This window comes from Eleutherodactylus coqui, chromosome 1 (assembly GCF_035609145.1).
Source record: "Eleutherodactylus coqui strain aEleCoq1 chromosome 1, aEleCoq1.hap1, whole genome shotgun sequence".
NCBI classification, from domain to species: domain Eukaryota; kingdom Metazoa; phylum Chordata; class Amphibia; order Anura; family Eleutherodactylidae; genus Eleutherodactylus; species Eleutherodactylus coqui.
Window position 1 is genome coordinate 172,475,914 of NC_089837.1, and position 13,665 is coordinate 172,489,578.

The window sequence follows — 13,665 nt, forward strand, 5'->3', positions numbered from 1 at the left end:
CCATGTTTGGCCGGTCAGATCAATTTTTGGTTCATGTCTTGGGTTTCCTAGGACCCACCTATGCTGTTGGTGCAAACTTAGCTCCCATCGCGGTGTTTGACCTGTCTGGCACAAAGACACTGACTGACTTGGGCAGGGGACAGAGTGCAGACGGCTTTCCCCTTGCAGTGTCGATTGAGCTATGCGACACCTTGACAGAATGAATAGTGTGTGGCACATGGGTTCCCCATTGCTATGCCCACGTGTGCAGCTCCTGATGGAGGTGGCACAGGATTGGATTTCTCATTGCTTCTGTACAGCATTGTGGGCTATCGCCCCGCCCCTTTTAAAGAGGGTCGCTGCCTGGCCTTGCCAACCCTCTGCAGTGTGTGCCTGCGGTTCCTCCTCATGTCTGACGCACTTATAAATAGACATGAGGGTGGTGTGGCTATGAGGCCAGCGTGTGGCATGAGGGCAGCTGAAGGCTGCGCAGGGACACTTTGGTGTGCGCTGTGGACACTGGGTCATGCGGGGGGGGGGGGGGGGTTGGGCAGCATGTATCCCAGGAGAAGTGGCAGCGGAGTGTCATGCAGGCAGTGATTGTGCTTTGTTGGAGGTAGTGTGGTGCTTAGCTAAGGTATGCCTTGCTAATGAGGGTTTTTCAGAAGTAAAAATTGTTGGGGGGGGGGACCCACTCTTGCCGCTATTGTGGCTTAATAGTGGGACCTGGGAACTTGAGATGCAGCCCAACATGTAGCCCCTCGCCTGCCCTATCCGTTTCTGTGTCATTCCCATCACTTTCTTGAATTTCCCAGATTTTCACAAATGAAAACCTTAGCGAGCATCGGCGATATACAAAAATGCTCAAGTCGCCCATTGACTTCAATGGGGTTCGTTACTCGAAACGAACCCTCGAGCATCGCGGAAAGTTCGACTCGAGTAACGAGCACCCGAGCATTTTGGTGCTCGCTCATCTCTAATTAAAAATGGATATTAAACTGTGTAAGCATTGGAAAGTTGTCTTTGATTTCGATCACGCCATGTAAAGCCGGAAAAATTAGACCTAACAGTGGGTTCTTCTCTTGTTCAGCTGTGGCATACATGTGTGGTCACCTGCACACCCTGGGAGGGTTAGCCCCAGTCCTGCACTCCCAGCATCATCAAGGGACATTGGAACTGGAGTTGGGAGATTGGATGCATAACAGAAGGTAAAACATGCTATACTGTTATGTGACTCCCCTTTTCTGTATATGTATACCATGTTCGTTCTCCCATCCTTACCCCTTTTTTTTTTCTTCCCCAGATACCGCATCTTTGCCTTTGATCATGACTTGTTCAGCGTTGTAGACCTCCAATTTGATGAATGGCCTGCTATCCTTATTACCAATCCTAAATCTGCACTCTACACAAATCCCGCAGAGGAGCCTTTACAACGGATCCTGCACTCAACACATATCAGGTATTTCCATTTTATCTGGCCTTGAAAATAATGCATAGGTCATTAAAGATGTCAATACTATGAATAATAAGACAAGTTTGTCTGTTAAAATACGTCAACTTGCTGATTAAAACTGAAAAAAAAAAAGTATGACCACTCCCTAAAAAGTATATCCTGCTTCACAACCAATGAGAAATCGAGCAACTGTGCAAAAGCCGTAAGTAAAAATGACTAGGGATCAGACTATACAAGGTTTTTTTGTAGACTGTAGGAGCTGTAGCCAAGGGAAGTCATAGGGGATGTTCTATACACACTGCAGTGGTGTGGGATGCTATCGCAGCTGAAGTTCCCAGGATCTTCGCCTGCAATACCATCACAGGCCACTGCAGTGTGTATAGAGCTGTGCATTTTCAACAGCACATTAGTTCCATACACTCACAAAGCAGCTGATGAATACCAATTTTGGAGATAGGTCATCAATAGTTCATTCCTAAGAAATCCCTTTAATTTTATTATTTTAGCTGCATTCAAATAATTACAAAAAAATACTTTTGCAAGTTTGCGTTAGCTGTGGTTCATTATCATTCACTGAAACCTACAGTATCCTGTGATGTCTTGCCCTGGCACATGGTTTAGTGGAATGCAGAACCACAAATACTGTTAATGAAATAAGCAAAATATATTAACATCCTCAGCCAGAATTTGTGTAATCGGTCTGTACTGTGGCTCTAGGTGGTAAGCTCCTTCATCAATCAGTGTAGTAATAGCAGTAGTAGTCAAACTACTAACGACGACCTGTCCGTCCATGAGTGAGTGAGTTTGTGAGTGACTTTCATGCACCACCCATGATCACCTAACTGTGACATCATCACAGGTCCTGTACGCACACAGCTGCTGTCTGTCTAGGTGTTCGTTAGTATTCCATTGCAACTGAGGCCGTGGGGGGTTTGTAGTCCACCCATAATCTGCACAAGGGTGCAGGACCTCTGACATCAGTCATGTGATCAGTGGCAGAGCATGACAGTGACATCACAAGTCCTTAATCTCTGCTTCTGATCCCTGTTGTATTGGATGAACAATGTATATAGCAGTGTGTGACGTGCATGTAGCAAATTGCAAGTTTGGGGGCGATAAGCCACATGTTCTCGCACATCTCTATACATTTGAATTGGAACGATTAAATTCCTCAATGAAGGCAAACTTCAATTGCAACGAGGAATACTGTGGAATGATGAGGCCAAGTTCCATGTATCCGGTGGTGTTAACAGACACAACTGTTTTTATTGATGACCTGAAAACCCTGAAGTGACAATTTTGGTGGATAACTGCATGCCAGGTGTGCTGGTCTGGGAAGGAGTTTCATATTTGAGATTACACCCCCATCCCAGGCCTCTCACTAGCAAAACCAGACTCCTACTGTACACTGAGGAAGGGCAAATACCCTGAAACAGCTGTCTGTACATGGAGTCTGGCTTTGCTTTTAATTCCCAGTCATTGTTACAAGGCTTGTATATAGTCTAATTTTGGCTTGAAGGAATGCTGCCTTCCAATAGGTGGCACTGTGGCAGTATTATTCCATCTCCCTTATTTGCAGATTTGGTATTGATACGCTCTTTTGAGCGTTCTTTGTTTTAGGGATCTGTGACGGGAAAGTGTTACTTGAATCTGCTTCAACACACTGTTTATCCCATCATCCAGCGTTGGGATATTTTCAGCAACCTGTGTTGACCATTGTAACTGGTTCGATGAGAGTTGGATAAACAGACGTGAGCCAGTGGGCTGGCTGGCTCACTTTCTGGATTTTACCCAACTTGACTTTTTCCTTTGGGGCCATCTTAAGGATAAAATGTATACGTATCCCATTTCAACAGTTGATGAGTTGGAGCTTGCTAATACTGAGGAATTCAATAACGTTCCAGTTCAAATGTGCAAGGATGCACGCAAGCGTGTGGCTTATCGTCTCCAAGCTTGCATTGCTCTTGAGGATGCAATGGTTGATCATTATGTCAGAAACGGACATTAGATTGATTACCTTTTTGAAAGTTTAACCCCTTAGTGACAAAGCCTCTTTGCGCCTTAGTAACGGAGCTAAATTTTGGAAATCTGACATGCGTCGTTCAACATAGCATAACTCCGTAAAGGCTTTACATATCCAAGTGATTCTGACATTGTTTTTTCGCCACATGTTGTACTTCATTTAGGTGGTAAAAAGAGACCGATATAATTTGTGTATATTTATTAAAAGTGCCAATATTGGAAAAATTTTGAAAAAATTGTAATTTTTTTCACATTTTCAACCGTAATATCTCAAATATGTTCAAACATACTGTACCAATTTTTTGATAAGATATATATTTCCATCTGTTTACTTTATTCTGGTCGCACACTTGAAAAACTTTAGTGTTTTTTTTTAACCATTTAGAGGACGTACAAATTTAACATTACTTTTCAGCAGTTTGAGGAGCACTTTGTTTTCCTGCACCAAACCAAGTTTCCAACGGCTCATGAGTGTCAGAATAATAGATACACCCACAAATGACCGCATTTTAAAAACTACACCCCTTAGTGTATTCACTGAGGGGTGTCATGAGTATTTTGACGATACCAGTTTTTTACAGGAATTAATTCAATTTAGAGAAGAAAAAATAAAATGTCATATTTTTGCAAATATGTCATTTTAAAGACATATTTTTTTTTCCTATAGTGCCCATGAAAATAAGGATTTACACCCCAAAATGGATATCCCTGTTTCTCCCGTGTTCAGAAACATACCCATTGTGGCCCTAATCTTATGTCTGGATGCACAACGGGGCCTAAAATGAAAGGAGTAGTCGGTGGTTTTCAGAACATAAATTTTCCTTGAAGGCGTTTTAGGCCCCATAGCACTTTTGTAGAGCTCTTGAGCGGCCAAAACCAAAGAGAACCCCCACAAGTGACCCCATTTTGAAAACTAGACCCCTTAACGAATTTATCTAGGGGTGCACTGCCCATTTTGACCCCACAGTTTTTGAATGAATTCAAGCAAAGCAAAAGGAAAAAAATGGGATTTTCGTTTTTTTGGCAATTCTGTCATTTAAAAACTTCTTTTTTTGTTCAGCACACACATGAATGAAGACGTGCACCCCAAAATAGATACCCCTGTTTCTCCCGTGTTCAGAGACATACCCATTGTGGCCCTAATCTTTTGTTTGGATGCACAACAGGGCCCAAAATGAAAGGAGTAGTCGGTGGCTTTCAGAACAGAAATTTAGCATGAAGGTGACTTAGGCCCCATTGCCCACTTGTAGAGCCCTTGAGCGGCCAAAACGACAGAGAACCCCCACAAATGACCCCATTTGGAAAACTAGACCCCCTAACGAATTTATCTAGGGGTGTACTGTGTATTTTTACACTACAATTTTTGAATAAATCTAAGCAAAGCAGTAGGAAAAAAATTACAATTTTCATTTTTTGGCAGTTGTATCAATTTAAAAACTGTTTTTTTTGTACAGCACACATAGGAATGAAGACTTTCACCCCAAAATGGATACCCCCGTTTGTCCCGTGTTCAGAACCATACCCCTAGTGGCCCTAATCTACTTAAAGGACACATGGCTAGGCCTATAATGGAAGGAGCACCCGTTGGATTTCAGGGTACAACGGAATAAATTCCAGGCCCCATCGCCCACTTATAGAGCCATTGAGCGTCCAAAACGATAAAGAACCCCCTCAAATGACCCCATTTTAAAAACTAGACGCCTTATCGAATTAATCTAGGGGTGCACTGCGTATTTTGACCCGACAGTATTTGAATAAATCTAAGCAAAGCAGAAGGAAAAAATTACGATTTTCATTTTTTTGGCAATTTTGTCAATTTAAAAACTGGGTTTTTTTCTACAGTGTACATAGGAATGAAGACCTTCACCCCAAAATGGATACCCCCGTTTGTCCCGTGTTCAAAAACATACCCCTTGTGGCTCTAATTTACTTACAGGAAACATGGCAAGGCCTATAATGGAGGGAAAACCCGTTGGATTGCAGGGCACAACTGAATAAATTCCAGGACCCATTGCCCACTTGTACGGAATAAAAATTGACACCTTAAAAATCCACCCCCCCCCCCCCCCCCGCCCGCACACACTCCGCGCCCTTTTCGGCGTTCCCCAAATCTTAGATAAAAGTAATAATGTGAACTGTGTAGTATTTCCAAAGACAGGGGTAATTACGGAGGCTGGTTGGGATGGGTACACGGGGCAATAAAACCGTGTATCCCCCCTCCTCTCATGCTTTTTGGGGGTATTTCGTGACCTCAGTGGCGGGTATGGGGTGTAAGAAGTGGCGCTCTGTGAGTCTCCGTAAGCTTGATGAGGTGCGGCGGTCTCACACAGAAGGCGCTCAACAAGCTGCTCCTGGAACTGCATGAAGGCGAACGTTCCCGGGGCTTCTTGTAAAATACGTATTACAGGTAGCGGTCTGAATAACGCCAGGCTCACACGGCCGTAGGCGGAATCCGCTTGCGGAGGCCCACAGCGGATCCCATCTGTGGGCCCGGCTGTGACCCTGCGTACGGCCGCGTAATGTACTGCGCATAACTGCCTACTCACACAGGCGGTCATGCTCAGTATATATATATTTTTTGTTTGTATTTCCCGCACCGTCGCTTAGCGATGACGTGGGTACCTGCAGCCCGTATACAATGTAGTTGCGTATGGGCTGAGGGTATATCCACGACCATGGAGCAAAATGGGCTCTATGTTACGGAAATCTGTGGTAAAATAGAACCTGCTGCGTTCTCTTTTCTGCTAATGGATTACGCAATTCCAACCCACTAATGTGAGCGGAATTGTGTAATCCAATGCGATTGATCTGCGTATTACCGCATCGGTGAGGGGAGATGAACCTTCACCTTTTTTTTACTTTTACGTGATCGCCATTATCCACTGCGGCCCCCCGTGAAATCTCCAGGCTCTCGGCTAAGTTTTGTAGCCAGGAGCAGGGAGATTTTAAATTACCACAGCTTTTGTGCATGCGCCTGCCATTTTGGCGACATGCGCGTGCGCAGAAGCTGGGGTAAGGTCCGCAGATAAATCCGCGGGCCTTAGGTACGTCATTTCATCCTCCCTCATAGATATGATCCGTGGGGGGAGATGAAACACAAGCTTTTTTACCTTTTTTTTTACTTTTTACACTTTTTTTTTTACTATACATGATCACTGTTATCACTATACATGAGATAAACTTGCCCGCGCCGTCTATAGAATTTCCTGCATGCTCCTACAGCTGTCTTATAAAATAAAAACACGGATGTTAATTTCCTTTTCATCCATTCAATTTGTGACTATTGGGAGGGGTACAGTTTTAACTTGTGGAGACTTATAAAGCCATGCAATGCTTCTCTGGGAAATTTAGTATGCAAATGAAGGTACAATGCCTCTACAGCGCCACCTATAAGTCAATGTGCAAGCTTTTAACAGGCCTTGTAACATGACTGGGAATATAAGCCAAAACAAGAGTTTTCTGGAGAAGACTTAGAATGCTGGGTGTTGACTTATAGGAAAGCTGCCTTTCAATAAGTAGCACTGTAGAGGTCTTGTACGATCTCCTATTTGCCTACCAGACAGACAGGTAATTGATGGGGATTGCGGAGGAGGGTTGGCATTCCTGGTATCCTATTGCAGACAGAGCAATAGAGGAGGGCTCCTTCTCCAGCCAGTTACCCTATAGGCACAAGACTGTGAGAAGAGGGGAGGATATAGCTCATCTCCTGAGTCATATATAAAATGTCATTATATACAGTGCATTTTGTAAGTCTTTAGACCCTTTCACTTTTTATATTTTGTTATGTTGTGGCCAATGCAAAATCTTTGTAGTTTTTTTTAAAAATGAAAAACTAATAATTTTCGCTGATCTAAGTATTTACACCCTGTACTTAGTTGAAGCACCTTTTGGCAGCAATTACAGCCTCCAGTCTTTTTGGATATGATGCTACAAGTCTTGCACACCTGGATTTGGGGTTTTTGTTTGCCGCCTTCTCTGCAGGTCCTTTTTAAACTCTGTCAGGTTGGATGGGGGCAGTCTGTGGACAGACAATTTCAGATCTCTCCAGAGATGTTCAATTGTTCAAGTAAGGACTCTGGTTGGGCCACTCAAGGGCATCTTATAGAGTTGTCCCTAAGCCACTTCTGTGGTGTTTTGGCTGTTTACTTGGGGCCATTGCCTTGTTGGAAGGTGAAACATCTCTGTACTTTGCGCCATTCAACTTTCCATCAACCCTGACTCCTTGTTCCAACTGCTGAAAAACACCCCTACAGCATGGTATTGGGCAGATCATGAGCAGTCCCTGGTTTCCTCCAGACATAATGCTTAGAATTAAAGCCAAAAAGTTCAATTTTGGTTTCATCAGACCAGAGAATCTTGTTTTTCACAGTCTGAGTCCTTTTAGATGCCTTTTGGTGAATTGCAAGTATACTGTGTCTTTTACTAAGAGGCTTCTTTCTGGTCACTCTGCCATAAAGCCCAGATTGGTGGAGGCTACAGTGATGGAGGACCTTCTGGAAGTTTCTCCCATCTGCACACAGGATCTTTGGCACTTAGCCAGAGTGACCAGTGTGTTCTTGGTCACCTCTTACCAAGGCCCTTCCTCCCTGATTACTTAGTTGCGTGGATTGATCACCTCTAGGAAGAGTCCTGGTTGTTCCAAACTTCTTCTATTTAAGAATTATGGAGGCCGCTGTGCTCTTGGGAACTTTGAGTATTGCAGAAGTTTTTGGAGTCTTTTCCAGATCTGTGCCTTCACATTGTCCGGTCTAAGCTTTATAGGCAGTTCTTCTCTCCACATGGCTTGGTTTTAGCTCTGATATCTGGATCTCCAGTTACAGGGAAAGCCTCCACCTACAGTGACAGTAGTCACTAACACAGCTGATCAGGGTTCACTAGGACCCTGCAGCTCTGCTGTGGCAGGGGGCATCTTGCTGTCACATGATGATATTTCAGTCGATTTTGGAACATGCTACTTTTGCACTGTAATTTGTGACTTGCTATTCCTCTCTACACTTTTGGAAAGTAGTGAGAAAAGAGGTGAGTTTACTGGGGGAGAGGGGGCAAATTTAAGTCAGTGTTGCAAATCAAAATCTTCTCCTACTAAGAGTAGATTTTATTTTCAGTTTTTTAAAGGCAGCCTAAGAAATATCAAATTAAGAGTCATTTGCCTTTTAATAAACAGTGCATTTTAGTCCAGCAAACTTCAGTTTGAGGGCTTATTCGCATGGACGTAGATCGGCCGGGTTTTCACGCCCGTCCGATATACGCTGCCTCTCTGCAAGAAGAGGAGATGGGATGGGGCGGGAGCTAGTGTGCTGAGCTTTTGCCCCCTTTCTACCCCTGACAAATGCTTGCGAGGGGTGGAGCTTAACTCCGCCTGCCCCCCCCCTCCCATTGCAAACAATGGCAGGGGGCAGAAGCTGAGCACACTAGCCCCCGCCCCATCCCGCCACCGCCTCTTGCAGAGAGGGGCAGCTTATATCAGGCGGGCATGAAAACCCGGCCAATATATGTCCATGTGTATAAGGCCTAAAACGGAGTCATGAAACGCCAGTCTTCATAAATATACCTTATTGGTTCCTTCCATCTTATGACATTCTTTAAAACCTGTAAGTAAATATTGAAAGGGATAAATATTTTAGTTCTGTCACCCATGTGGGACATAAAGATGGAAGCCTTTTTTCTATCTTGAGTTTAAATTGTTTTTACAAAACTATTGCTTACTAGTCTGCATTATTTTAATAAAAAAAAAAAACTGAAATCAAACAGAATGAAGGCGAACTGAAGCCCTTCAGTTCTCCTTGAAATCAGTGACTACTTAAACAGAACAGTTGTTTCCTGGTCGGCAGCTCCTGAGATGGAACTTCTAAACTGAAAAGTACAGATGAAAGTACAGGGCAAAATTAGTAATGATGGTAATCATAATAAAAGATTGTAAATTACATTACAGAAACAGTTTCCAGCTTCATGAAATCTTTTACAAACAGCTGACATCGATGTAAAATAAGGAGCAATACTCACTTTACCGATGCCTGCTGCTCTTATGATGCTTCCCTGATCCCCTGCCGGTCCTTTATTACACTCTAGCAATGACGTAGTACGTCAAGAATTGACTACTGTAACCTTTCATCGGATGTAAGGCTGGTGTAGCGATGCCAGTGATTGGCTGCAATGACAGATCATCACTTGAGCCTGGTTAATGAAGCTAGTGGGAAAACCGGTAAGATGAGTATTAGGGTCCGATCACCTGTAGCGGATTTGTTGCAGATCTGCAGCGGATTTCACCCCTTCAATTGAAAGAATGAATGTGCCAAAATCCACAGCAAATTGGCTCCGTGTGAACACGCTTAGAGGCCTGTACACACGTGTGGCTCAGTTAAAACGTCCATCCTGATTATTTGAACGGATTCTTGAATGGATCCCGATTTTTTTCAACAGGACTTCCGTTATGCTTAGTTTTCATTTTGTTTATCTTGCGTAAACAAACAATAAACTAGCTCTTCTGTCCTTTTTTTTTTAACCAAAAGGTGTTTTAAAAAAAAAAAATAAGTTGAGAAAAGACATTTTATTAGGAATCAAAAACGCTATATGTACCAGGTGTTACTCCTTATGTTATTTTATACCATGGCCAATAATTTGACACCCTGAAGTGGCTGTCCCCTAATAATGCTTTTATTTATTTTCACCATATAGAATCCTGGTGTTTTCTCCGCATCCTATCACGTCCGTAAAGGTTTTCATAGATGGAAAAGAAGTGGGGGAAGCTGTGCACTCATCTGGTCCATTATATGTCTTGGAATGGATGGCTGAAAATTATAAGACTGGGCTCCACGAGATCAAAGTGAAAGCTGAGGTAAAAGGAAATAGAAGGCGCGTGTGAATGCAGCTATCTAAAGTGCTTCAGTTTTGCACAACAGTGCCCATATGTTCCGGATCTTTGCAACATATCCTGCTTTTGTACACTGTGTAGAAAGTGGAATGAGAAAAAATAAGATATTACATCCACTTGGTTTTATATTGTGAAACATAATTGTATAATATAGTGATTATTATTAGCCGGATCAAACCAACTAGAAGATGGAGAACTTCAGATTTCTTGCATTTGCCTTTCATTAACTACAATCACCTAGTCCTTGTAAAGCTGTCCATAGTGCTGAAGCTTGAAAATTACCTTTGTTCGCCTTGATAATATAGAATTGCATTCTCATATCAAGGTAACGATATCATGATTAGCAGCATAATGGAATTGCCATGAACACATTCTATAGAGAGAGGAGGCCTTGACAAATCATGAGTCAGACATGGGCTACTTCATTCACCTCTTGTAATTGTGCTTTTAATAAAAGACTCTTGGTTAATCTGAGTGCTGTGACTTGTCGGACTCCAAACAACCATCTATAACTCTTTGCAGGAAGATCTGCTTGTCAAATCCTAAAAAATTGGGATAAGATATCTAGAGTTGTGAATGACAGCTTGTTTTTCGCTTTTTTTTGCTGTGCATATACTGTAATATTAATCTACAATATAGTATATTCGTTAAAGGACTTTTCCCATCAAAGATGACCCAATGCTGAATGTGACCCTCACCCCAGGTTCCACCCCCAGCAAGCCACTACCAGCCAAACATTTACCTTCAGTGGGCACTGGGAAAATGTACTATTACATGACAACCACCCTGCTATGACACCCTTGTAGGGCATATGAACAGAAGTTTTCTTCTTGGGACAACGCCTTTTAAAAGTACCATAAAAAGACTTCTGTAACTTTTTTTTCATGCAGAAACCTTTTTCAGTATGTCCTTATCAGGGGTATGATGATCAAATAGAGACGTAGTCCATGCTCTCTGAATTCCCCAGTATTAGCTAAGAGCGGCTATACAGATTGGCTATAGATTGACCAAATCTGTTGATATTGGTGGGACAGACTGATCGTCTAAGGTGTGTGGTGGCCTCCCAACTCTGCCCCGATAGCAAATATCAGGCACATGAGGATTTGGCACGTTGAATTTCAACTGCACAATACTTTTGTTCTTTGGTAATGGCAGCAGCTTTTTCCCCACTTTGAATTCAAAGCGCATGCACCCTCAGCTGAGCACCCTTCAGTGCTTTGTTTTCTTAGTAAATGCTACATTACTGTTTCTCACTAATAACCTTAAAGGGAATCTCTCACCATCTTTTTGCAGCCCTCACTGAGGGTAGTATAAGGTAGTTAGTCACACTGATTATAGTGCTGGATGTATCTGTGCTGTACTTTGGGAGAAACTTGCATTTTATTAGTAACAACCAGACATGCATATCACTGTAATCGGGGTGCCTGTCGCTACCTTGAGCTGCAAAAGATGGTGACAGATTCCCTTTAATGAGAGCTGCAGTACGTCACACACCAGGAAGAAATGTTATTTACAGTCTGTCTATGAGCAACGACTGTGGATTTCTATGTAAAGATGGTTGTGATATTGAATTCACTAACTCCTCTTATTTGTCACCTCCTTCCTAAAATATGGTACCCACCGTCACTATGTAACCTTTTCCTTTATAGGATGCAGCAGAAGGAAGTCAATCCAGAAGCCACTTGTTCAGCTTGGAAGATGATGCAGCTGTCAGCTTTAACATTTTTCCATCTTTAATTCTTCTTATGGATCATTATGTTGTTGTAAGTTCTATGTATTTCATGTTTACCAGGTCACCACCGTATGTTATGCAGGTCTCTTTGACCTTTGAACCTGCTTAGCTAGTTTCCACATGTGATTTTGTAGGACCCTCCCCTTCTTGAGCCATATGGCATATAGCCCACCTGAGCAACATTGCTGGAATTGTCTGACTGATAATTCCATCTGGATTTAAAGGGGTTGTTGGCTTTGGACAATGCCTTTTTCCACTCCGTCCTCTTGATGACAGCACCCAATGGAGGTTGCTCCCCATCTTCTGTAGGGTCAGGGACACAGAAAGGTTGCATAGCCCTTTCCCAATAAATTTCCCAGTGGTTTCCTGTCCTTACTAAAGGTAGAAGCAGAGATGACCATATTGTTTTTTTTTTCTTTTAACATATTGATGGGGGTTCATTTGGGGTCTCTGGTCTCTTCCCTTTCTGGGTTCCATTGGGTCAGCATTCCTCTGGGCAAGAGTCCCCTGGCAAGGCCCCATTCCCTCCACTGGAGATTTGAGAGCCACACTCATGGAACTGCTTTCCTTGGCTGCCAGGGGCGCTCTTGGAAGGCATCAGGATGCTGGTGACATTGGAGGGAGCAGAGCTGGGATTTCGAGTAATCCTGAACAAACTAGGGGATTTTCAGCTGTTTTGAAACTGAATCTCCTATTACTCCAACACCATTGAGGGTTGGAACACACTGATTAGCTTGCCCAACTTGGCTGAAACTACGCCCACATATAGTTTACAGCTTGTTAAATAGTAAGACAGTTCTACCAATAATGCTACAGTTTTACCACCATCACTGGGCAGCGATTAAGTCGTGTTAATAGCTGCATGGTTTTGTTAATGTGTATGGATGCAGGCTAATTTTTATTATGATAAGTTTTTATTATGTCTCATTATCCAATATATCATCCTGGGACCTTGACTTTGTGGGATCAGGTATTGTGAAAATGTACTAAATGGTACTAAAATGGTTATCTCTTCTCTAGTCGCAGGTGCTGTTTATTCTGGCTGTACTGAGTCAGCTCATTTTACTAAAATTTTATCGGTTCAAAAGGCGAACTATTCTCAGGGGTAAGTGGAAAAATCCTTTATAACCTTCACACAGGGCGGAATATTCTGCAACAGCCTTGTGAAGTACGCCGTCCCTGAATATCCTCCCAAAATCTGCACTGGTAACTGTGGACTTTTATGCAAAATTTCCGGCAGAATTCTGTTATTTTTATTTCTGCAACAAAATCTGCAAGCTAGTAGTGTGGATTTTGGGGATGAATATTCCACAACGCTGTTGTGGAATATTCTGTCCTATGTGAAGGGTCCCTTTAATGCTGTAGTCTAACTACTTCCAGCAATGAAGACATTCACAGATGTAGGAACATACTAAGTAAAAAAATAAATAATAATAAAAAAAACAACTTTGGTTTAAAGCAAACAGAAAAAAATTGCTGCTTTTTTTTTGCGCTACATTCCAATCCTTTTGCCCAATGATCTTTTGATCCATTTTAAGAGTCTGTCACCATCTTCTTGTAGCGCTCATTGAGAGCAGCAGAAGGTAGTGATAGGCTTGATGATTGCAG

General features: G+C 42.7%; 1 protein-coding gene across 1 annotated transcript; it reads left to right on the forward strand.

Annotated features, from left to right (window-relative positions):
- Window positions 1-965: 965 nt before the first annotated feature.
- LOC136632799 (transmembrane protein 62-like) lies at window positions 966-13,288 on the forward strand. The gene is made up of 6 exons (XM_066608034.1): window positions 966-981; window positions 1,070-1,187; window positions 1,283-1,438; window positions 10,130-10,289; window positions 11,975-12,088; window positions 13,078-13,288. The coding sequence occupies exons 1-6, from the start codon at window positions 966-968 to the stop codon at window positions 13,183-13,185; spliced, it is 672 nt and encodes a 223-aa protein (XP_066464131.1). The 3' UTR covers window positions 13,186-13,288.
- The last annotated feature ends 377 nt before the right edge of the window (window positions 13,289-13,665 follow it).